Genomic DNA, 26,958 nt, shown 5'->3' on the forward strand with positions numbered 1-26,958 from the left:
TGCAATTTATTTAATCATCTCCCCTGAAAGAAAGCCTGCACTCCACTGTAATCTTAACATGACTGTTAGTTCCAAGACATCTTTATTTAATTCTGATTCAGTCTTCCCTTTGGGTTGTATCCTTGAAATCCAGGTAAGTACTGCATTCCCATTACAATCGTTTGCTGTTGTACTCATCAAAATGGACTGCAGCATGTTTATTGCGGCAATTACGTAGCATGCAAATTTGTTAAACCTCGGACCACCAAACGTTTGATGGAGTAGAAGCAGGTCTCTCATTAGGTGCAGATTCTTTATTTATTTTGAAGAGCATGTAGGGACCTGGCTGTGTCTGGACTGTTTTTTGTGGCTACTGTTTCTTCACGCAGATTTGTGATGCTCTCTGACTTATTTTCCAAATGAGCATTGAATCAATGTGTTGCTTACAAATGTTATCTTTTGAACTTTCCTCTTTTAGACAAGCCAGCACGTCTCGACACACCAAATTATAGAGCAGCCCGTTTCTATGATCCATATGCTTCGTCAGAGCCTGGTAAGAACTGGCACAATTATTGCATTTTTGCAATAATTTTAAAAATAACATCACTTTATTAACCCTTTACAATTTCTTGCATTATGAATTTGTCTTTTCACATACCCCATCTTGCTCTCCATGAGACACACAGACAGGGAGAGAAGCTGGGGGTCAGAGCACAGGGTCAGCCATTGTACAGCACCCCTGGAGCAGTTGGGTTAAGGGCCTTGCTTAGGGGCCCAATGGAGTAGGATTCTTCTGCCAACTGCAGGATTTGAACCGGCAACCTTCCAGCCACAGGTGCAGAGCCACAGAGCCACTGCTCCACCCTGAGTTTTTGTTTAAAAATTTTGATTAGGAAGATATTTTAATGAAATATGCTTCAAAAATAATGTTACACTGTATGTATGTAACTGTATTCTCAACATCATAAATACAATTAACATAGATTTGACTGAATGGTCACCTTTTCATGGTAGGATTCTTGGTTTAAAAGTTTGATTTCCTTATCTTTATTTTTTGTTTTTCCCTCCTTCTATTCTAATAGTGAAGTCTATTTCACTCCCACATGAATACTTTCTGAAACAAATGTATTAGATTCACCCTTTGTTATATAAAAATACACACCTTCTGCGGTTAATTTCAAACAGGTAACTTACAGGGATAGCAGATATCAAAAGGATAGAAAGGTAAAAATGATCAAATAAATACCTCATACTTCAAGTCTGCCATGTCCCTCACTGCCAGAAAACAAGGTTACAAAGCCAAGAGAAAAATACCCACATGTCAACTGGTGCACTTTGATCAGGCAGTCGTGCTGCAGTGGTGTTTGGGTGTACAATATAAGAAAATCATGTTTTTTATTAAATTGGATCAGATGTTATGCAACTACTCTTCAGACTGCACTCCAACAGCAGCAGTATCCACAAGAGAAACAACAGACTGAATGTCACGATCGTTACTCCTCTTCTTAAGGGCGCTCCAGCCCTTCCTCGTTCTGTCCCATTCCCCACACCTGTTTCTTATTCCAGCCCCTCTTTAGTTCCACCTTTAAAGCCAGACGCAGACGTTTGCCCGGGGCTTCTCATTGAATCCCGTTTCGTGAGAGCCCGGGGTCCTGCTGCGTCTGGCTCTGTTATGGTTTTAGTTTCTTGTTCCTGATTCCCTGTCCCGCTGGTCCTGAATCCGGTTCTGGTTTTTAAATACTTTGGATGGATCCCTTGGTCTTGGACTCTGCCTCCTATTTTGGATTTCCCAGTTGGATTTATGCTTGGATTGTTTGCCGCGGACTCATTTCCCCTGGACACCTGCTCACCTCGGACACGCCCCCCTGTCTCCTGACCCATTTCTGCATGATATTTTTCCCTATTGTTTCTTCACCTTCCGGATCGTGTCGTCCGCATAGGGCCCGGAAAAAACTGTTCTTGACACTGAAGAAATAAACTAAATGGGCATGTCTAATAATAAAGCAACAGGTTCAGTGCATGGACTTTCTGAGATCCCTCCACAAATCTTTCTGCTTCACGTACAGTACTTTATTCACCATAGGAGATGATCTTTTGCTTGATTGGACAAAGTGAGAAAGAGCACTTTAACATTCTGAAGGGATTTCTGCAAAGTGAGAAAACATTTCCTGTGCGTTACAGTCAGAGCTGAATAAGTCAGCAAGAACCTCTATCATGTTGTTGTGATGCAATATTCTTACAGCTTGAAGGATAAGCTCATGGCCAGTTTATTTTATGAGGTTCAATGCACAAGTTCAATCTCTCCAAATACCAGAATCATCCAAAATATTTATCTACCCTTTCTTTAGTGTGCCTAGCAATGATTGTTGTGGGCAGACCTTGTCATCAATCAAGCCAAACTGACATACTCTTTATTAACTTAACAAAATCATGATTTATAAGTTAATAATAAATAATAATAATGATGTTAATAGTAATTAATGTCAATAACAATTAATGCCAATAATTGTTAATATTAATAATAATGTAAAGATTATTTATTTTAAATGGATGTTTCCATCTTTGACTATTTTAAGTTTATCTTTGCTGTACCCGAATGTGTTACACAGAGTATACCATTGCTATATCTGCCTTTAATAAAAGCATCTAGTAAATCATTGGATGGTAATTATAACTATTATAAACATGTAATGATTACTACAATGTTCAATTCAAATGTTGAAGCTTTATTGTACACAATTCATTAAATGAATTTCAAAATAGATTGATAAATAACAGCTAATTAAAAGGTAAGAATAGAAATAGAATAGTAGCAAGTATTTTTGTAACTCAATCATTGACTGATTATTTGTATTGTTAATGTTTATATGCAGTTGGCATAGGGGTGCAGTGATTAGCACTGCTTTGCAGTGCTGGGGTCCTGGGTTCCCCAGAATGGTGGCCTATCTGACATTCATAGATTATTCTTTTGAGTGAGACCAGTGCCTGATTGATATGTCCATTATGTTTGCTGCATTCAGTTTGTCCTGTACAAATGGTAACATTTCTGTTAAAACAATAGCAGTTTTCATTGGTAATTGAAATACTCTTGTTACAGTTGCTACGTTGCTACAGTGCTGTGTTTTGTGAACAGATGAAGTCAGTATTTAATGTTCAGTGTAATGACTAAGCAGATCAGCAGACTTACACTGTGGTTAGGCTGCTGAGTTGGAATGCTTAGGGTTTTTGCTATTCTAAGGAGTTTTGGAGGCAAGACTCTGATAAACAAGGTGCAGATATTTTTTGAGGTGCTGCATGTACAAATGCTTGCTGGAATCCCTCATCAATTAACAGCCTTAAAGCTGAGACACTGACCTTCCCTAGCCTTACCTCTGTGCTTGTATGGGTAGGAAAGACAAAGCTTTGGTAATTGAGGAAACAAGGGAGTAAATGCAGACATAAAACAGTTGGCTTCTTCTGTTAGCTCAACACGGATCCCCTTTCCCTGCATACTTCCTGTGAGAAGTGAGAAGACTTCAGCAGCTCCCCCTGGTAGGACAGCAGAATACAATAAAGAGAATGATTGACAGCACTTACCACACTGAGAGAGATAGACAGAACTTGTTATGTAAGGAACCGTCCTGTAGGGTAGATAAGTCATTCATGTTTAGAAGCCATAAACACATACTGTGTTGCTGTCTAAGGTAGTCTGCTATTATATTTTTATTCTGAGCTTTAGGAGTTGCATCTGTGTGTGAGCTGCGAAGAAAGGAGTGAAGGTTAATTCCATACACTGAAAAGTTGAATAAACAATGTTTTTGTTGTGGTGCAATATTGCATCTCTTTATGAAATTATCTTATCATTTACATTGATGGACCAGGAGGAAAACGTGCCAATTGTTTCAGGAGCACATCAGAGCACTGATAATCAGGGATCTCTCAATGCTTTTTTAGATCACCTTCCGCCCTTCTCAGTCATGACTATATCAGTCCTTTAATAGATTATATCAGTCTGAGTCCCTTAATACATGTTCCTGGACTCCTGGCCCAGAGTTCCTCAGAAGCCAAGATGGTACTTAAACTACCTTCCACAAACACTTAGTGATTCTTTTTAGATGTATTCCATTTTTTTTCCGGTTTCACAGCACTCCTTGAATTTATCTCCCAGATAGCTGCCAAGCCTCACTAGCTCTTCCCTTAATTTGGATTTAAAGTGCCATCAGTATGGAGCTCCCAACTCAAAATAATTATTAATCCGACTCATTTGTAGGCTTTAACTGGTTTAAGGATGTCAATTCAACTTCATAGATCATTTGTATCTCTTAGCTATTCCAAGCAGCACGGTGTCACGGATGGTGGAAGGGCAAGCCGTGGAACGACTAGGAAAGCAGTAGAAACCCTATGCGTAGCGGTAACATGAGGGTTAGCCCAGGCTACGGGGGTCAGATGATGTCGGTATAAAAACCTATGCCCTCAGGCTGCAGATGGGGGGTGGCCTGGGTATGAGGCGGGTCTCGCAACATCTGGACCCTCGATGCTGAGCGAGGAGCAGAGCACACACAGGAAGGAAATAGGCAACACAACAGGACACACCAGAAAGACATGAAGAATCACAGGGAACAAGGAACAGGACAGAAGAGCAGCTCTTTCTAGGTGTACAGGGTATGTGACACACAGACTCCACAAGGACTCTTTTACCTAACTCTGGAGTCTGTCACCACCCTTGTCCCTTTCCACCATTTACTATATGTAAGAGGACTTGCACTTAAACTCTAGAAATACGACAAATATTACATGAGAATGTCATGTCTATGCAAAATCCCCATCTTTGACCAGTGTTTTTTCTGTCTCCAGTCTCTAAGCCAAAAGAGGATCCTATGCTAATGATGATCACTCTTCAGAAAGCAAATGGATCCTGGGAACTTAACAAGTCGGTAGCTTCTGTTTTGGGAAAAACAAAGAAGGAGGTGACCAGCAAGATGCCTAAAGAGGTAGGTAGTTCGAGCACTGATATATCACCAAAAGGCAATTTCTCCTATTCATCATGCACAAGCTTAATGACATTAGACTGACTAGATTCTAATCAGAGTTACATTAATAGAACTTCATGGCTATTCTTCAGATCTTTTTGATGTCATTTTCTGTGATGTGACTTTAAGCCATTTTGGTGACAATCATCCCTGCTGCTTTTCCTCTCTAGGCACTGAACACCAACATATGGGCAACAGTTCTAGCTCTGCTGTGGTTATATGGATTCAAACTGGATTTCAAGGATGAGTGGCACTTTGTGGCAATGAAAGCAGTGTCCTGGATTAAATCCCAGTCAGGTACAGTAATTAACTGAGACGCCATTTCATATACAGATTCTGCACCAAATACTTAATATTGACCCTGACAATCATTTTAAAATCACATTACTTATTTATATTATATGTAAAGAAGTTACAGTTCTTTTATATTTTGTCAATCAATGAGTTACAATGGAAAAATAGTCATTACATCAAATACCAGAGGCTTCAAGATTAGAATCCTTTAAAAAGGAGGACATTTTAGCTTTCAGAAAACATAAAAAACTGTGTGTTAGACGTTTGCCACAGTGCGGATGAATATAGAAAATGCTCCCTGACATCGCTTAGCCTTTTTGATCATTCATCAGCTATTGTTTTTAATTCTCCAGGTGCTTTGACACTTTCACTCAGTAAGCTGCTACAATAGAAACCCTAGAATTTGAAAACACAGTAGAGTATTTCTTCTGAAGCTCAAAACATGTTGCATCAAAATTCTGTCAAAAAAAAATAAAATAGTGACCAATCCTGCACACACAGAACCTTTCTAACTTCAGTTGGAACTTCTACAGTATAATTACTACAGTATGTGTGGTCAATGTCTTAAAAAGCTGAAATAATTATACACTGAATGTTTTATAAAACATACTTTTTCACAGTGAATTGTGCCGTCTCTCAGAACAGGAACTTCACAGATTCACACATTTTACGTGTCTGGGTAGTTATTTTCATTAAGAACAATGTTATACAAACGTTATATTGTCTGGTACTCTGATATGTGGTGTAAAATATCGCAGTCAAATTCTGTGACTATTACACCTATGAATTGTGTGCTGTCCACCAGTTTGGCATCTTGAGTTCACTTTGTGATTGAGTGGCTCAGTTAAAGAGGGAAAAATAAGTAATTGAAATACAAGGTTGAAATGAAAACCCTCCATGCAGATTGTAAAATCAATGTTGTGAACTAGTTGATTGGTCTTTCAATTTATTTTTTTAATTTGTTCATAATCTCTAAACTATTGATAAAGAAAGACATGACATGGCATAAAGTAAAGAATCTGTTTCATAATCTTCAGACTTCCAGCTATGAAGCTGTTCCTGGATTTAGTTAATAAATTAAAACAGAAAATGCCAGACACAAATTATAATACAGAGTGTGTATACTGTATTCTAATGTCTTGAAGACAGTGTATTGTGTTCCGATGGGTCATAGCACAGATCCTGTCTTTCAGGGGTTGATGTGACTCGATGTGTTGAGGCTGGGAACATTCTCCTGGGATGCCAGGTGGATCCTCAGACCCTGGGGATATGAGCTTGATCTGCCATTCGTAACGTTGCAGTGTGGGTGAACCATTGCAGGATTAATATTAAGCCTCTCCTGCAGTGATTGCTAAATAGCAGCTTAATGCTCTTACTGCATTCATACCTAAAGCCGGCAGAATCACCTCTAGTCCTCACAGTCACGTAGGTCTTATAGGCATACTTAGGTCATCAATGAACCAATGTTGATTTCCTGAGGATAGTGTTCATTTGTTGATTGAACCAATAATAAGATGTAGGTCAGACATTTAAGCACTCAAAAGTAAAGATCAATCCAAATCCTTCAATTCTACGACATATTTTCTGTTCTGTTTTTTGTTTGTCTGTACTAAATGTCACTATTTGTTATGGAATGTTATGAACTGTCTCCATTGTGGGGTGCTGTCTGGTGTACTGTTCATGTCTTGAAAGAATGTTCAATGTATAATGTTCAAATCTCAATGTATAGTACATACTGTATGGCAATAAACTCCTCTATCTAATCTAAGTCCAACTCCATGTCCAGCTTTATTTTGATACACTATGTCACATTTTTTGAATGGATGTTTTCATTCAATTAAATTCAATTGATTTAATTTTTATATAGCGCCTTTCACAACAATGTTGCCCCAAGCCACTTAACAAAGCACGTGACCATACATGTTGTGAACACAGAACAGAAAAGACCAGAAGGCAATGGAGGAGAAGAACCCCAAAAAAAAGGAATGAGGGTATTAATCCATCCATCATGTCTTCTCCATGCAGCTCTCCATAGACCAGCAAAATCCTCCTAAATGATAACTGTATCCACAATGTTCCTCTTGGATCCATGGCAGTGATGTAGCATCCAACTCAGATGGTGCCCAGCCCGGGCGCCATCTGGACATGTGGGGAGGAGAATAGGATAGTTGGTCAGAACAGATGTATCTACCTTGTGGGCCAACACAGAGACACACATTGGCATGGACAGCAGCACCAGCAGCCATGGCTGCAGCAGGCTATGATGTGAGGTGTGAGTAGGCTAGGCTGAAGTAATAGGTCTTCAGTCTGGATATGAATACTGTGATTGACTCAGCATCCTGAACATGCGGTGGGAGAATGTTCCATAAGATAGGGGCCCTGTAACTAAATCAATTATGAATGCATGAAATATGAAGAAGACCTGCATTCTGTGATCTAAGCGGGCGACTTGGATTGTATACATTGATAAGTTCCATTAGATAGACAGGTGCCCGACGTCTGAAAGCCTTTTAAGTAAGTAGAAGGATTTTGAGGACCATCCTGTACTTAACAGGAAACCTTGACAGGCTTCAACCAATGAAGAGAGCTACTGTAAGTATGGGGGTTATATGGTCATACTTTCTGCTCCTAGTAACAATTCTAGCTGCTGCATTCTGAATTTGCTGTAAGGTGTTGAAAGAGTGATGGGTGCTCCCTAAAGGTAGGGCATTGCAGTAGTCTAACCTGCTGTATACAAGAGCATGTATTAATTTCTCTGTGTCTTGAGTGGAGAGAAACTGCCTTAGTTTTGCAAAATTTCTTAACTGTAGGAAGCATGTTTTCGATACTGTATTAACACTAGAGTTAAATGAGAGCCTTGTGTCTAATATGATGCCTAGGTTACGTGCTGAGTCAAAAAAAGCTGCTGAGGCAAATTTTTAAATCCTTTGAGTTAAGTGCTAAAGTTATAGTAGTCCTATCAGTATTGTTGCCTCCAAACAACAGAACCTCATTTTTATCAGAGTTGAGTAAGAAAAGGTTTTCACACATCCAAGTCTTTACTTCATAAATGCAATGAACTAAATTGATAATAGACAGGACAAAAAAATAAATAACTTGTTTGTTATTAATATTTTCAGTGAAGTATTTAACAAAATGTGCTCTTACTAATGAACTCTATTAACCACTTGCTTTTAAATTAAGAAAATCCGAGTTTAGGTGTAATGAATGAGAAGATTCTTATTGCTCTCCTGGACAAGAGTGCAGTAACCCTGTTTTAAATTTGTACACAAGGCTTGATGAAGACTGATACCTATTGTACCTACGTATTTGATATTATGAATGATTTTCCTATCTTTTAACATTATGGTATTGAGGTTTATATTGGGCATTGATTTGTTGAATACCAAAAGCATGTGAAGACTTGTGGAATGCATTCCCTAGCTGTATTGCCGTGCATTATAAAGAGCAAACACCCAAACTGTATTTAATAATAATAATAATTGCTTACACTTATATAGCGCTTTTCTGGACACTCCACTCAAAGCGCTTTACAGGTCATGGGGACTCCCCTTCACAACCACCAATGTGCAGCATCCATTTGAACTGTATGATCTGCTTCTATGTCTGCTTTATGCTTCGAGAAGTCTCTCTTCTTCCCCCGGTTCTGCTTTACCATCTCATGTTGGTTGATGAATTGTCGAGGATCCATGCCTCCAACGACACCCCTCTGGAAACAACTACCATTCTTCCTTCACACTGCCTGGAACACTGGAACAATGAGGCTATAAGTCTATGGAGGTCCTAATAAGGACTAATGTGACACCCTGGAACTCTCTTCACTCTGGAGCTCCTCGGACATCGTTATTAGTGGGCACCCATTAGAATGGATGTTACCACCTTTGTGACATAATGCCCCATATGTAATTAAGCAAAGGACTCCTGTCAAGCACCAGCAAGCCACCTACTCGCCTATCCCAGACCAACTGTGGCAGCACATATCAACAAACATCATGATGGTTCTCTCATGAACCTGAAGTCTTTTGGTGATACTCATGGTATCACCATGAGTGGTCGTGGTTGTCGACCACTATTCCAAGGCACCCTTCACCCCTCTGCCTTAACTACATTCTGCTGTTCAGATGGGAGACATCTTTGCTAAAGAAATGTTTTGGCTTGATGGATTCCCTGCTACCATTGTCTCCAACATAGGCCCCCAGTTTGATTCCCACTTCTAGAAGGCTTTCTGTCAGATAATGGGAATAATGGTTGAAGATCATCAGCCATGGTCTCACCTTTTATGAGGACCGGTGCCATGGTAGAATTCTAGCCATCACAGAGGAGGATCACCACCACGGGCATGAGCTCTTCACCCCACTGCCCTCACGAAAATGATACAAGAGCATTATGGACACTTACCACTAGATTCTTCAACGGCTTCTATCCACAAGCAGTGCGATTGGCGAACACATTAGGCCATGTCCCTCGGACCACACCTAGACCATCTGCTTCATTATGATTTCTTATTAATTGCACATCTTCCGTCACTGTTTGCATTCAAACTGTTTACTTGTTTGTTTGTACATTGTCTACTGTTTGCTTGTATATTGTCTTGATGCACTGTCTGCACTTTGTGTTTTTACTGTACATTATTTTAACAATCAAAAGACTTTCTGTAAGTAAGAATTCAATTGTACCGGTTACACATGGCAATAAAGTTCAAGTTTCAGTTCAAGTTTAATGCTGGAAGTCTAATAGAAACAAATTAGGAAAGAACAGCTGGCTAGAACGTTTCAGCTGGGTGGTGACTCCTGAACCGTTACAGTATGTTTGAAAGGGAAACGTTCCTTTTTGCATAGATGTGAGTAGCAAGCCTTTCAATAAACAGAATAAGCTATATATGAAAAGAAAACACCTAAAGGAAAAGGAAAATACCAATCCAGCCTATGCTCCCTTTAAGCAAGTGCTAACAAGTTCACTGGACTCAAGTCTTACCAAGAGCTCCATCTTCCTAATAAATTTGAAAAAAGAGTTGGGTACCAAAAATGTAGGCTGCACTTCTTTACTAAGAACTTTTAATGGAGCATTCAGCTGCCCTCCCACTTGAGGTGTCTTCCTACAAAACAGATCTAGAAAGTCTGGGTAGAAGAGGTAAAAACACAGCAGGGTCGAGAATCCAAAATGAGTGCAGCACAGAGAACTAGGAATACAGAACCAAGGAGCAGTGCTCCGACCTCAAACGGCTTGCTTCACTAGGACACAGGGGAGGAGGTGATTGCCCACAGGTGAAGCCAGCTTCTGCGCCAGCGGGCCTGATAGACAGGTGCAAGTGGCGTGGATGGTTCCTGCAGTAATAATAATAATAATAATAATAATAATAATAATAATTCCTTACACTTTTATAGTGCTTTTCTGGACACTCCACTTAAAGCTCTTTACAGGTAATGGGGATCCCCTCCACCAACACCAGTGTGCAGCCCAACCTGGATGATGCCCCAGTACACTCCCCACACACCAGCTCTCAGTGGTGTTCAGAGTGATGAAGCCAGTTCAGAGATGGGGATTATTATGAAGCCATGATTGGTAAGGGCCAGGGGGAAATTTGGCCAGGATGCCATGGTTACACCCCTATTCTTTTTGAGAAATGCCCAGTAGAACTAGCCTCCTCCACAGCACTTCTCCAAGGCTAGATCTGACACCGTGTTGCTAAAGCCAATTCCCTGGCTTTCAGAGGAGGCAGCTGGATGAACTACCGAGATCCTTTACCTCATAACAAACAGCAAATGGGCTAGATGGGGTGAATGGCCTCCTCTGGTTCGTGCTTAAGCAACAAAAGTATGTGACATTTCTTTGCCCTAACATATCATTTCTGTTGGATTCTTTCTCTGTATTTCAGACTTTCTCATCACTATCATTGACATTCCAGAGGGAGACAGTCACAATCCAAATAAAAAGAATGACAACCCATAAACAAATTTTGCTTTTTATTTCTGGTTAAAAGTACAGTGAAGTGTTGGAAATACAGTTTTAATTACTGGTGTAGGACTATATCCAAGATCCTTCCGCTTTTAGGAAGGCTGGAGTGGTGGCTCTGTGGCTAAGGATCTGCACCTATGACTGGAAGGTTGCTGGTTCAAATCCTGCAGCTGGCAGAGGTATCCTACTCTATTGGGTCCTTCAGCAAGGCCCTTAACCCCTTCTGCTCCAGGGATGCTGTATAAATGGCTGACCCCAAGCTTCTCTCTCCCTGCCTGTGTGTTTCATGGAGAGCAAGCTGGGGTATATGAAAAGACCAATTCCTCATGGAAGAAATTGTATATGGCCAATAAAGTTTTCTTATCTTTTGATTACTGCCTTCACTAACCCCTAAGTCGCATATGTTACTCACTAGTTACTTTATTCTACATTTAAAAGTCTTGTCCTTGCAAACTATAGTGTAGCGCCCTTGCCTGGCACTGCGGCCAAAGAGCGCCCGGCTGGGGTGCACGGCAAGGGGCAGGACGGGATTAGTAGGGGCCAGAGAGGGGACTAGGAAAGCTGTTGACCCATTGTAAAACGGGCGTACAGAGTGGTGAGATCGCCCGGATTCATGTAAATAGTTCCCTGGTTTCCCACCCCTTTTATACTTGTACCCAATTGCCACCCTATCCCTGTATAACTGTACCCAAATAGACCCCAGTGTGTTGTGCTCTCTCCCCCTCTCTGGCTCTCGCGTGTTTTCTCTCTCTCTTTCTCTCCTTTTCTCTCTCAGCGGGTGTGCGGGCACTCATCCGAAAAATAAAAGCATTGCTTCTCACTCAAACTAGAGTCTGAAGCCCTGTGTCAGTCCTCGCCGAACCCGAAAACATTGCAATATCATACCTTACTCTCTCCAGTGCCTTGTCTCTCCTTATAGATCTCGTCTCATCTCTTCCTTATTTCACCTCTGAACACCTATTGGCATATCCCTAAAACTTCTGAAAACTGATTGTTCTTCATCTGATTGTTCATCGGCAGATTGACAAACTAATCATCAGATTCTGAAAATGGTATTTTATTTCAGAGGATCTCACACCGAGGGTGTAACAATGTGTTGATAGGGACCAGAGGGGGGAGCTGCTAGTTACACCCATCCTACTTCTGGCTATGAATCACACGTGCATACAGACACAGAAGAAGTGTGCTCATTCGTGCACCACACTCACCACTGTGCTGCCGGCTATACTGGGATAGCAGAGGCAATGGAAATGGAAATGGATTGTGTACACACCCTGCTGCAAAGGCCGGCAGAGGATGTACAGAGGAAGACACCAGGCAAGTACTGTGTATATGATAAATTCATTATAATAGAAAATAAAGAGCAGTGATAGTTGATATTGAGCAAGCTGTCAACAATATACCTTAGAGTGTTGGAGTTCCTTAGGTAATCAGTGAATCAAATAATACTGAAAGTTAACATTATTACCATTACTTTAGAAAACGTTTTACAATGATTTTATCCTAAACGACAAATGATTTTGAAGCTGTTTCTCATCATACTGATTGTGCTAATTGATGAAGTGTGATATAGTTGCAGGAGTTCATTCAAATTAGCTTTGGCTTAAAAAAAAAGCCAGACTTCAGAGGCTGTTTTTAAATTACAGGGCCTAAGGTGACGTGTTATGAGAACAAGATGAAAGCACTTAATCTTCTCAGCATTCTGCAAAAGGCAATCAAAAAGTGGTTATCATAGGTTATGAGAAAAACATTAAAACATAACTGGAAACTAGTTAAAAGCCATATTCTTAGCAATCCTAAAAATATTTAATTACATAGAGAACTATCAATTAATGGAAAGTATTTTTGTGCTACACATGAGCAGGCAGAAGTATCAAGATGGTATAATACCACTCATTTTAAATGTTGTCTTTCACCCCTTCTAGAAAAAGATGATTGGTCAATTGATACTTTCAAATTCAATGCCAGAAAGCTGAGACTTCAAGAGGAAAGACAAGGCAAGAGAGAGAGACAGTACTAACACTAAACAACTACTTTATTACACATATGAGAACTCTGTATTATGGCTTCAAAGCCTTTGTGAACATATGTACAACTTATCTGCTAAATGTAACTCCAGATATTAAGTGAAAGAGCCTATTACAATTGGCAACATCTTGTAGCAACTCCAGATATTGCACAACATACAGTATCTCAGATTACCACTATTTCAGGTGATAACCCAAAAAATAAAATTTACCCATTAACATGTCCAGAGCATTTAGTCTACAATACTATACCAATAAATATACATACTTCTGAATATTAGTAACTACAGAAGCATTTTTTTTAAACAAAGTAAAATTTCTTTTTACTCTAAGAAGTGGACTTCTATTATTTCTGTGAGATCAGGAGAATTCTTGCCATTTTCTAGAATGTGTTCTCACCACTACAGTAAGTATCACTGTCCTTCAGATACGCTGAGGAATGTTTCTCTCTTTTAGAACATCTGATAGGTGTTATAACTAGCGGTTCTTCATTTTCTATTTCACCAAATTCTGAGCTTTGTTGTCATCCTTGAAGGTCCCCTGGGTATTTCATGTATTTGTTCCTGCCTTTCCAAATTCCGTTTTAGGACTTTTCTCCAGGTCTGCTATGCTTGGCAATTTGTTGAATTTTGCTCTAATTGGACCCTTTGATATCATGTCCAATTTTCTGAAATCACAAAATGATGCTTACACAAGATCTAAAGTTAATATTTTAGTCAAAAAATAATTGCTCACATTGAATACTTTGAATGGTAAGATAACTCAGAGTGAATGTCAGCAAAAACAGAAGAGAAAAAACTTGAATATGTTAATTGCTCCAGTATTCAAACATTTGAACTTAATATTTAGAGGAAGCACCTTTGAGAGCAATTAAAGCCACAAGTTTTGTTGGCTGCCTACCAACAGTGCTCATAAACTTTGTGGAATTGCTACCCATTCTTCTTCTCAGATCTACATTTTTCACGTCTTTCCCTAGATTCTTAACAGGATTCAAGTCAGGACATCTCACTTTCTTATTGTTAAGTCCAAGGGAGTCCAAAGGGAAATCCAGAGCGAATAACAAGAGTCCAGAGCCAGGTGATCCATCCAGGACAAAACAAGACAAAGTTAAAAACCAGAATGGGATCCGGTGCAGGGAGAGGGAATAAAAATGGGGCTGACGGGACCAGGCGCTCAAAGCCCCGGACTCAGCTGGGTCGGGACGCCGATAGGAGGCTTATGCCTATGTTCTCCTTGTTCATCCCTTGTTGATATACATGTATTTTGGAACAGCACCAGTTTTTATTGAACTTTAATGTATAAATGGATTTTCAATTCTTTCATCTAACAGAAACAATGTGCTACCCGTGGTACAACTGTGAATGCATTATTAATGTTTTCAAGCTGTAGTGTCATTCTTCTTGTGAAGATTTCATGTGTATTTCATTCTTTACTGGGTGTGAGGGTACTCTAATGCAAACAATTGTCACCAATAAAGGTTTAGAGAAAAAGCAGTGCTTCATCCAGAGTATAATAGTAGAAGAAAAGGAAAACAGGACAATGAAAATGTGGTACCCAAGTAAAAAGTATGGAGTAAAGAGAAGCATTGAATTCTGAGGCATTGTCTTACAGTTAGCTGTTAATGATACGCGCTGCTTTAGGGTAGAAGCTATTCTTAAGCTTAGAGGTCTGTGCTTCAATGGTGCAGTACCATTTGCCAGAATGTAGAACAGTTTGTGGCTGGGTCAATACTAAGCTTTTCACGCACTTCATAACCACAGAAGTGAGTGCCACTGGGTAGTAATCATTCAAATGAGAGGAAGAGAGAGATAGAGAGATACTCTATTGATCCCGTGAGGGAAATTGCAGTGCAACAGCAACTTAGCACAGTCAACACAATACAGTCTAACAAAATTATACAATAATACATACAATACAGTCAGTACTGTTACGATCCGTGCCTCTCGGCAACGGAAGAGGCAGAAGTAGGTGTAGCCCCTATCCATCAGTTCATCTATCAGTTTTCCCATTCACCACCACACCCCCGTCTCATCCTACTTAAACACCTGTCCTTCCCTACCTCGTTGCTCAGTATTGGTTTTCCCTATCGAGCTTCCTGGTTGCGCTTCTTCTACTCTGTGTTTGTCTTGGATTTCGGCTTACGGTTTTTCCCTTTGGACTTCGGCTTTTCGGATCTCGGCTTGGATCGAGAGGCCCTGGACTCTCGGCTCGTTCCTACTATTACGGTTTACTTTCGGTTTACGACTTGGCTTTGTTCGCTCCTGCAAGTGGGTTCACTCACTAGTTCGGTCCCTATTACCAAACTCGTAACAGAATACTGAGCCCTTTAACATGGACCCAGCGGAGCAACAGGAGATTCGCACGGCTTTGGATCAGCACGGACAAGCCTTACTCCAGCTCCAGGCTTCTGTCCAACAGATCTCTGCGCACCTGTCTGCAATGCCGCGGCAATCTAGGAAGCAACGCTGGAGCTGCCGCTTCGGCTCCACCCCCGCCAGCTGCTACACCTGCCCCTCGGCCTCTTCCACTAACTCCACCTGACAGGTTTGACGGCAACCCTACGAAATGTCGGGGCTTCTTAGCACAGTGTGCGCTGGTTTTCAGGCTCCATCCGGAAACCTTTTTTTCTCCTCAGGACAAGATCGCCTTCATAGTTTCACTGCTAACCGGCCGCGCTTTGGAATGGGCTACTGCTCTGCTTGATCACGAGGCTCCTGAAATTCAGGATTATGATCTCTTTTTAGGAAAATTTAAGGGGGTTTTTTGTGATCCTGTAGTTGGTCAAGACACTGCCTTCCGCCTCTCCTCCATCCGCCAGGGCTGCCGGTCTGTACAAGACTATGCTATAGATTTTCAAGTAGCAGCAGCGGAGACTCACTGGAACAACAAGGTCCTAATTTTTTTTTTCCGTCAAGGACTCAGTGAAGAAATAAAGGATCGTCTGGTAAATATGCCGCAATTGGGCAGTACCTTGGAAGAAGTAATTTCACGAGTATTGGAATTGGATATCAGAATTCGTCAAAGGAGTGCTGAAAGATCTCGGACCTCAATATTAAAGGCTCCTTGGCTTTCTCCTATCAGATCTTTCGACTCAGATCAACCTAGGGAAGTAGCCCGAACCCAGTTTACCCCGGAAGAACGAGAGAGGCGCCAACGAGAGGGTCGCTGCATGTACTGTGGGAAATTAGGACACTTTAAAGCGGCCTGCCCTGCCTCATACTCGTCCTTGAGGCGCAGCCCCCCTTCTCAAGTTCCTAAGGTGAGTGAGATTTCTCAATCCCCTCAGTTTTCCTCTGGATTTTTTATTCGTTCTACACTATTCTGGGGTACTGAAAGGAGACCTCTTCTAGCTTTTATAGACTCAGGGGCGGCAGGAAACTTTATTGATGCCTCCATCGCTCAAACTTGGAAATTACCTTTGACCCCGGTGACTACACCACTTCGTGTTCAATCGATCGACGGCTCCCCCGTATCTCCAGGACTCATTAGATGGCAAACTGAAATTATAAATTTGCAGATTGGCGCCACCCATGTGGAAGACATCTGGTTTTATCTCCTTGAGACCCCAACACATCCTCTGGTGCTTGGCTTTCCTTGGCTACAACAGCATGACCCTAACATTTCTTGGTCCCGAAAAGAAATTTTAGCTTGGGGACCCAGATGTATTAAAGACTGCTGTCGTCTACCAGTACGAATTGCACTCACGGCGACATCCCCTTCAGGGGTTCCTACCATACCCCCTCAATATTCCGATCTACAGGAAGCCTTTGATGAGCAGGAGGCCTTGACCCTCCCACCTCATCGACCTTATGATTGTGCCATTGACCTTCTACCAGGTACTATCCCTCCTAAAGGTTGTATTTTTCCGCTCTCCAGTTCTGAGTCTGAGGCCCTGAAAGTCTACATACAGGATTCTCTGAAAGCTGGACTTATACGTCCATCCACTTCACCAGCATGTGCCAGTTTTTTTTTCGTGGAAAAGAAGGATGGTGGGCTTCGTCCCTGCATCGACTATCGTGGTCTCAATGAGATCACAATCAAGAATCGGTACCCTTTGCCTCTAATTCCAGCAGCACTTGAGTCGGTGCATGGAGCCAAAGTCTTCACCAAACTGGATTTACGAGGGGCCTATAATCTAATCCGCATTCGGGAAGGGGACGAGTGGAAGACGGCCTTTATGACTACCCATGGACATTATGAATATTTGGTCATGCCCTTTGGTTTGGTTAATGCCCCAGCGGTGTTTCAGTCTTTTATTAATGACATCTTTCGTGATCTACTACAAAGATTTGTCTTGGTCTATCTAGATGACATTCTAATTTTTTCTGATTCCTTCCAGGATCATGTTCTCCACGTCAGAGAAGTACTCTCCCGGCTCATCAAGAATAAACTGTATGTCAAACTGGAGAAGTGTACCTTCCATGCTTCAAGGATTCATTTTTTAGGTTATGTCATCTCTCCAGAGGGTGTGGAAATGGATTCGAGTAAAGTCTCGGCGATTACTGATTGGCCCACACCCAAGAACCTCAAACACATTCAACGATTTCTCGGCTTTGCTAATTTTTACAGGAAGTTTATTCGAAACTTCAGCTTGGTGGTCACTCCCATAACCTCCTTGACCCGTAAAGGACCAAGACAAGGCAAATGGACCCCTCAAGCCGAAGAAGCATTTCAGCGTCTGAAACACCTGTTCACAACAGCCCCCATCCTAAAACACCCTGATCCAACTTTGCCTTTTGTAGTCGAAGTGGACGCCTCTGGCCATGGTGTGGGGGCTGTTCTCTCTCAGCGTCATGGAGAAAAACAGATTCTTCACCCCTGCGCCTTCTTCTCCAAGAAGTTATCCCCTGCCCAAATGAACTATGACGTGGGTAACCGTGAGCTCTTGGCCATTAAGCTGGCATTGGAGGAATGGAGGCACTGGTTAGAGGGTGCTCATCACCCTTTTTTGATTTACAGAGATCACAAAAACCTGGAGTACCTGCAGTCGGCCAAACGTCTTTGTCCTCGCCAGGCTAGGTGGTCCCTTTTTTTTTTCCAGGTTTAATTTTTTGATCACCTATACTCCAGGTTCTAAGAACGTCAAAGCAGACGCCCTCTCGCGGCTCCATGACCCCCTTGAGGCCGAATTGACCCCAGAACCCATCATTCCATCTGGTAAGTTCCTGGCTGCGGTAAGATGGGACATTGAGGTGATTGTCCGACGAGCCTTGGTTGGGCAGAAGGTACCTCCTCAGTGTCCTCTGGACAAGTTATTTGTCTCTCATCCCGTCTGATCGGCAGTTTTACAATGGGGTCATGACTCCCGCTTCGCTGGACACCCTGGAGTCCACCGTACCTTGGATTTCATCTCCAGAGACTTCTGGTGGCCAACTATGGCTAAGGATACCAAGGAGTATGTCCAGGCCTGCGCTATCTGTTCCCAAATGAAGTCTTCCCGAATGAAGGCAGCGGGCCTACTTCAACCCTTACCCATCCCGGATCGTCCTTGGACCCACCTCTCAGTAGATTTTGTTACTGACCTTCCACCCAGCCATGGACACACAACTATTATGGTAGTGGTAGACCGTTTCTCCAAATCTGCTCATTTTATTCCCCTACCATCTTTACCTACAGCTCGAGAACTAGCAGAATTGTTTGTACAGCATATCTTCCGATTGCATGGCATCCCTAAGGATATTGTTTCAGATAGGGGCCCTCAGTTTGTCTCCCGGTTTTGGAGGGCCTTCTGTAAGTCACTGGCGCCTCAGTCTCACTTACCTCAGTTTACCACCCTCAGGCCAACGGTCAGACAGAACGCATAAATCAGGAACTGTTGACCTATTTACGGACTTATATCTCCTCTACCCATGATAATTCGGTGTCCTTGCTCCCATGGGCTGAGTATGCACACAACTCATTGTATACTACTTCTACTGGCATGTCTCCATTTAAGTGTGCCTTAGGTTATCAGCCTCCTCTGATCCCTGAGTCCCACCCCAACACAGAGGTCCCTTCGGTTCAGGACTATATCTCTAACCTGAAGACCTTCTGGAGGAAGGCCAAAGCCACCCTTCTTCGCAGCTCAGCTGAGCAGAAAAAGGTAACTGATCGGCGCCGCCGGATCCCACCCAGACTTCGACGCGGTCAGTTTGTTTGGTTATCCACTCGTAACCTTCCTCTTAAGCAACCTTCTGGCAAGCTTGCTCCCAGGTACATTGGTCCTTTTCGTGTCCTCGCCCAGATTACCCCTGTAACTTACAGACTGGCCTTGCCTCCTACCCTTCGGATCCATCCTACCTTCCATGTTTCCCTCCTTAAGCCCTTTCACAGGTCCACCCTGTCTAAACCACAACAAAAACCTCCACCGCCTCGAGTGATTGATGGACTCCCTGCTTACACGGTCAATAAAATCCTGGATTCCCGATGGTCTCGTGGAGCCCTACAATATCTCGTCGATTGGGAAGGCTATGGTCCGGAGGAGCGCTCTTGGGTTTCGGAGAAGGATATTCTGGACCCCAATCTCATCAAAGACTTCCACCTTAACTTCCCGGATCGTCCCGTTAGGGCGTCAGGAGCCGCCCGTAGAGGGGGGGGTAATGTTACGATCCGTGCCTCTCGGCAACGGAAGAGGCAGAAGTAGGTGTAGCCCCTATCCATCAGTTCACCTATCAGTTTTCCCATTCACCACCACACCCCCGTCTCATCCTACTTAAACACCTGTCCTTCCCTACCTCGTTGCTCAGTATTGGTTTTCCCTATCGAGCTTCCTGGTTGCGCTTCTTCTACTCTGTGTTTGTCTTGGATTTCGGCTTACGGTTTTTCCCTTTGGACTTCGGCTTTTCGGATCTCGGCTTGGATTGGTACTTTCGCTCTGTCTTGGATAACTGGCTACCTCTGGATTCTTGGATTGCTCTACGGACTACGACTTCGGATCACACTTCGGCTTCGGTACACGTTCCCTTTCGGATATCTTGCTCCCCCTGGACTCTCGGCTCGTTCCTACTATTACGGTTTACTTTCGGTTTACGACTTGGCTTTGTTCGCTCCTGCAAGTGGGTTCACTCACTAGTTCGGTCCCTATTACCGAACTCGTAACAAGTACAGTCAGTGAAACGTGCACTAGAAAGAGTTGCTCACAGTACAGAATAAAAAAAAAACAGAACAGTATAGAAAAAGTTGTATTGCACATTATAAATATATTGCACAAGTCCCTAGCATATATTGCACAAAAAAACAGTTGTAAACAGGAACAACCAGATGTTAACAGAGAATTGAATGTTTAGGCCAAACAAAGGTCAAAGTCAATGTTGCCCCTGATCAGTGGATGAGTTGCCTGAAAATACCTTAGTCTTCCTGGGCAGTGGCACAATTGCAGGTTTCTCCTCAATTTCCTCAGCTAATGCACTACTACCAGATGAGCTGAAGACTTTCTACACAAACTTCAGCACTGAGCCTGCCATTACAGCTCCGAGCGAAAGCCTTTGTGAATATATGTACAGTACAACTTATATCTGCTAAATGTAACTCCAATTATTAAGTGAAAGAGTCTATTACAATTGGCAACATCTTGTAGCAACTCCAGATATTGCACAACATACAGTATCTCAGATTACCACTATTTCAGGTAATAACCTAAAAAATAAAATTTACCCATTAACATGTCCAGAACATTTAGTCTACAATACTATACCAATAAATATACATACTTCTGAATATTAGTAACTACAGAAGCATTTTTTTAAACAAAGTAAAATTTCTTTTTACTCTAAGAAGTGGACTTCTATTATTTCTGTGAGATCAGGAGAATTCTTGCCATTTTCTAGAATGTGTTCTCACCACTACAGTAAGTATCACTGTCCTTCAGATACGTTGAGGAATGTTTCTCTCTTTTAGAACATCTTATAGGTGTTATAACTAGCGGTTCTTCATTTTCTATTTCACCAAATTCTGAACTTTGTTGTCATCCTTGAAGGTCCCCTGGGTATTTCATGTATTTCTTCCTGCCTTTCCAAATTCCGTTTTAGGAATTTTCTCCAGGTCTGCTATGCTTGTCAATTTGTTGAATCTTGCTCTAATTGGACCTTTTGATATCATGTCCAATTTTCTGAAATCACAAAATAATATTTCAACAAGATCTAAATTTAATATTTTAGTCAAAAAATTATTGCTCACATTGAATACTTTGAATGGTAAGATAACTCAGAGTGAATGTCAGCAAAAACAGAAGAGAAAAAACTTGACTATGTTAATTGCTCCAGTATTCAAACATTTGAACTTAATATTTAGAGGAAGCACCTTTGATAGCAATTAAAGCCACAAGTTTTTTTGGCTGCCTACCAACTGTGCTCATGAACTTTGTGGAATTGCTACCCATTCTTCTTCTCAGATCTACATTTTTCAAGTCTTTCCCTAGATTCTTAATAGGATTCATGTCAGGACATCTCACTTTCTTATTGTTAAGTCCAAGGGAGTCCAAAGGGAAATCCAGAGCGAATAACAAGAGTCCAGAGCCAGGTGATCCATCCAGGACAAAACAAGACAAAGTTAAAAACCTGAACAGGATCCGCTGCAGGGAGAGGGAATAAAAATGGGGATGACGGGACCAGGCGCTCTGAGCCCCGGACTCAGCTGGGTCGGGATGCCGATAGGAGGCCTATGCCCTCAAGCTGCTGGTGTAGGTCGACTTGGTGGTAGGTGGGCCTCCGGGCGTCCATCTTCCAATGCACAGCCTGGAATAGAGTAAGTGTCTGGCTTTTAAGGAGTAGCTGGATTGGAGGCAGGTGCACATGATCAACTAAAATGTGAAAGAGCCGGAGCGCCCTTAAGAGGAGGGATTACAATCGTGACAAGTGAAGCTTTAGCCTTGAGCTTTAGATCATTGTACCGGTATTTTGTTTAATGTATATTCACAACAGTCATGCTTCCTAGTCCCTGCTGTTCAGAATCATATCTATAACATAATGCTGCCACCATCATACTTTAAAATGGTGATGGTTTTGATTGGGTCAGATGTAGCACTTTGCACTATAACCAAAATGTTCATTTTTTGTCTTTGTTGAGTGACCAGGATATTGTTGACCCATGATTGAATCTTTGATTGCAATTGTGTTATACATTTCCTGGCTTGCCTTACAAATGGATCTTTAGCTGTCCTGTCTTTATCTGTGCTGCATTTATTTGTGCAATCTACTTAGACTATCTGAAGTGGTGGTCTCGCTATTAGAAACTCAGAAAATGCTCGTGATGAAACAATTGAATGTGAACAAGACTATGTGGGTATTCACTGTCACATACTGTTTGAGTGTTTAAATGAGATCTGTTGACGTGTACAACTTGCATTTTATATAGAAAACGTAATATATTACTGGGCTGCATGGTGGTGCAGTGGTTCGCATTGCTGCATCATAGCAGTGGGCCCCAGGGTTCAACTCCTGGGGTGCTGTCTGTGTGGAGTGTGTACTGTATGTTCTCCTTGTTCATCCCTTGTTGATATACATGTATTTTGGAACAGCACCAGTTTTTATTTGAACTTTAATGTATAAATGGATTTTCAAGTCTTTCATCTAACAGAAACAATGTGCTACCCGTGGTACAACTGTGAATGCATTATTAATGTTTTCAAGCTGTAGTGTCATTGTTCTTGTGAAGATTTCATGTGTATTTCATTCTTTACTGGGTGTGAGGGTACTCTAATGCAAACAATTGTCACCAATAAAGGTTTAGAGAAAAAGCAGTGCTTCATCCAGTGTATAATAGTAGAAGAAAAGGAAAACAGGACAATGAAAATGTGGTACCCAAGTAAAAAGTATGGAGTAAAGAGAAGCATTGAATTCTGAGGCATTGTCTTACAGTTAGCTGTTAATGATACGCACTGCTGTAGGACAGAAGCTATTCTTAAGCTTAGAGGTCTGTGCTTCAATGGTGCAGTACCATTTGCCAGAATGTAGAACAGTTTGTGGCTGGGTCAATACTAAGCTTTTCATGCACTTCATAACCACAGAAGTGAGTGCCACTGGGTAGTAATCATTCAAATGAGAGGAAGAGAGAGATAGAGAGATACTCTATTGATCCCGTGAGGGAAATTGCAGTGCAACAGCAGCTTAGCACAGTCAACACAACACAGTCTAACAAAATTATACAATAATACATACAATACAGTCAGTACAGTCAGTGAAACGTGCACTAGAAAGAGTTGCTCACAGTACAGAATAAAAAAAAACAGAACAGTATAGAAAAAGTTGTATTGCACATTATAAATATATTGCACAAGTCCCTAGCATATATTGCACAAAAAAACAGTTGTAAACAGGAACAACCAGATGTTAACAGAGAATTGAATGTTTAGGCCAAACAAAGGTCAAAGTCAATGTTGCCCCTGATCAGTGGATGAGTTGCCTGAAAATACCTTAGTCTTCCTGGGCAGTGGCACAATTGCAGGTTTCTCCTCAATTTCCTCAGCTAATGCACTACTACCAGATGAGCTGAAGACTTTCTACACGAACTTCAGCACTGAGCCTGCCATTACAGCTCCGAGCGAACCAGGGGGACTTTGTGTTATTGTTCTCTAAGCATGATGTGTGTAGAAATTTTAGGAGAATGAAAAGCCACAAAGCAGCTGGCCCAGATGGTGTCTCCTCTCATGTCCTTAAAACCTGTGCATGTCAGTAATCTCCTGAATCACAAATGTGCCACTGCCCAGGAAGAGAATAAGGTAATATATTTGAAAGGACTTCAATTCAATTCAATTTATTTTAATATAGCGCCTTTCACAACAAGGTTGCCCCAAGGTGCTTATGTTAGGGATTCGGTAAGAGAAACCGAAACCAATTAATGAATCCACTTGCAGGAGCTGATAAAGCCTAGCCGTGATCCAAAGAAAACAGTAGTCTAAGAAACGAGCCGAGAGTCCAGGGAAAGCCAGAGATCCAAACAGGGAGAGAGTTACCGAAGCCAGACCGTAATCCGAAACCAAAGACGAAAGAGCAATCCGAGAGTCCAGGGGAAGCCAGTAATACAAAACAGGGAGTGAGTACCGAAGCCAAGCCGTGATCCGAAAAACCGTAGTAAAAGGGGAAAAACCGTAGTCCGAAAACCAAGAAAGACACAAAGAGAAAGAAGGCGTAGCGCAATTAAAGCCACAAGTTTTTTTGGCTGCCTACCAACTGTGCTCATGAACTTTGTGGAATTGCTACCCATTCTTCTTCTCAGATCTACATTTTTCAAGTCTTTCCCTAGATTCTTAATAGGATTCAAGTCAGGACATCTCACTTTCTTATTGTTAAGTCCAAGGGAGTCCAAAGGGAAATCCAGAGCGAATAACAAGAGTCCAGTGCCAGGTGATCCATCCAGGACAAAACAAGACAACGTTAAAAACCTGAACAGGATCCGCTGCAGGGAGAGGGAATAAAAATGGGGATGACGGGACCAGGCGCTCTGAACCCCGGACTCAGCTGGGTCGGGACGCCGATAGGAGGCCTATGCCCTCAAGCTGCTGGTGTAGGTCGACTTGGTGGTAGGTGGGCCTCCGGGTGTCCATCTTCCAATGCACAGCCTGGAATAGAGTAAGTGTCTGGCTTTTAAGGAGTAGCTGGATTGGAGGCAGGTGCACATGATCAACTAAAATGTGAAAGAGCCGGAGCGCCCTTAAGAGGAGGGATTACAATCGTGACAAGTGAAGCTTTAGCCTTGAGCTTTAGATCATTGTACCGGTATTTTGTTTAATGTATATTCACAACAGTCATGCTTCCTAGTCCCTGCTGTTCAGAATCATATCTATAACATAATGCTGCCACCATCATACTTTAAAATGGTGATGGTTTGGATTGGGTCAGATGTAGCACTTTGCACTATAACCAAAATGTTCATTTTTTGTCTTTGTTGAGTGACCAGGATATTGTTGACCCATGATTGAATCTTTGATTGCAATTGTGTTATACATTTCCTGGCTTGCCTTACAAATGGATCTTTAGCTGTCCTGTCTTTATCTGTGCTGCATTTATTTGTGCAATCTACTTAGACTATCTGAAGTGGTGGTCTCGCTATTAGAAACTCAGAAAATGCTCGTGATGAAACAATTGAATGTGAACAAGACTATGTGGGTATTCACTGTCACATACTGTTTGAGTGTTTAAATGAGATCTGTTGACGTGTACAACTTGCATTTTATATAGAAAACGTAATATATTACTGGGCTGCATGGTGGTGCAGTGGTTCGCATTGCTGCATCATAGCAGTGGGCCCCAGGGTTCAACTCCTGGGGTGCTGTCTGTGTGGAGTGTGTACTGTATGTTCTCCTTGTTCATCCCTTGTTGATATACATGTATTTTGGAACAGCACCAGTTTTTATTTGAACTTTAATGTATAAATGGATTTTCAAGTCTTTCATCTAACAGAAACAATGTGCTACCTGTGGTACAACTGTGAATGCATTATTAATGTTTTCAAGCTGTAGTGTCATTGTTCTTGTGAAGATTTCATGTGTATTTCATTCTTTACTGGGTGTGAGGGTACTCTAATGCAAACAATTGTCACCAATAAAGGTTTAGAGAAAAAGCAGTGCTTCATCCAGTGTATAATAGTAGAAGAAAAGGAAAACAGGACAATGAAAATGTGGTACCCAAGTAAAAAGTATGGAGTAAAGAGAAGCATTGAATTCTGAGGCATTGTCTTACAGTTAGCTGTTAATGATACGCACTGCTGTAGGACAGAAGCTATTCTTAAGCTTAGAGGTCTGTGCTTCAATGGTGCAGTACCATTTGCCAGAATGTAGAACAGTTTGTGGCTGGGTCAATACTAAGCTTTTCATGCACTTCATAACCACAGAAGTGAGTGCCACTTGGTAGTAATCATTCAAATGAGAGGAAGAGAGAGATAGAGAGATACTCTATTGATCCCGTGAGGGAAATTGCAGTGCAACAGCAGCTTAGCACAGTCAACACAACACAGTCTAACAAAATTATACAATAATACATACAATACAGTCAGTACAGTCAGTGAAACGTGCACTAGAAAGAGTTGCTCACAGTACAGAATAAAAAAAAAACAGAACAGTATAGAAAAAGTTGTATTGCACATTATAAATATATTGCACAAGTCCCTAGCATATATTGCACAAAAAAACAGTTGTAAACAGGAACAACCAGATGTTAACAGTACAGAATAAAAAAAAAACAGAACAGTATAGAAAAAGTTGTATTGCACATTATAAATATATTGCACAAGTCCCTAGCATATATTGCACAAAAAAACAGTTGTAAACAGGAACAACCAGATGTTAACAGAGAATTGAATGTTTAGGCCAAACAAAGGTCAAAGTCAATGTTGCCCCTGATCAGTGGATGAGTTGCCTGAAAATACCTTAGTCTTCCTGGGCAGTGGCACAATTGCAGGTTTCTCCTCAATTTCCTCAGCTAATGCACTACTACCAGATGAGCTGAAGACTTTCTACACGAACTTCAGCACTGAGCCTGCCATTACAGCTCCGAGCGAACCAGGGGGACTTTGTGTTATTGTTCTCTAAACATGATGTGTGTAGAAATTTTAGGAGAATGAAAAGCCACAAAGCAGCTGGCCCAGATGGTGTCTCCTCTCATGTCCTTAAAACCTGTGCATGTCAGTAATCTCCTGAATCACAAATGTGCCACTGCCCAGGAAGAGAATAAGGTAATATATTTGAAAGGACTTCAATTCAATTCAATTTATTTTAATATAGC

At 41.6% G+C, this 26,958-nt stretch overlaps 1 protein-coding gene across 3 annotated transcripts in view; it reads left to right on the forward strand.

Moving 5' to 3' along the window:
• The window catches only part of LOC102682672 (von Willebrand factor A domain-containing protein 5A-like), a 67,896-nt gene that overhangs the window by 20,373 nt on the left and 20,565 nt on the right, over positions 1 to 26,958 (forward strand). For all 3 annotated transcript variants that reach the window (XM_069184234.1, XM_069184235.1, XM_069184233.1), the window contains exons 11-13: positions 458 to 532; positions 4,813 to 4,949; positions 5,159 to 5,285. In XM_069184234.1, the coding sequence (XP_069040335.1) occupies positions 458 to 532; positions 4,813 to 4,949; positions 5,159 to 5,285 (339 nt within the window). The remainder of the gene's footprint in view (positions 1 to 457; positions 533 to 4,812; positions 4,950 to 5,158; positions 5,286 to 26,958) is intronic.

Source organism: Lepisosteus oculatus, chromosome 26 (assembly GCF_040954835.1).
Source record: "Lepisosteus oculatus isolate fLepOcu1 chromosome 26, fLepOcu1.hap2, whole genome shotgun sequence".
NCBI classification, from domain to species: Eukaryota; Metazoa; Chordata; class Actinopteri; order Semionotiformes; family Lepisosteidae; genus Lepisosteus; species Lepisosteus oculatus.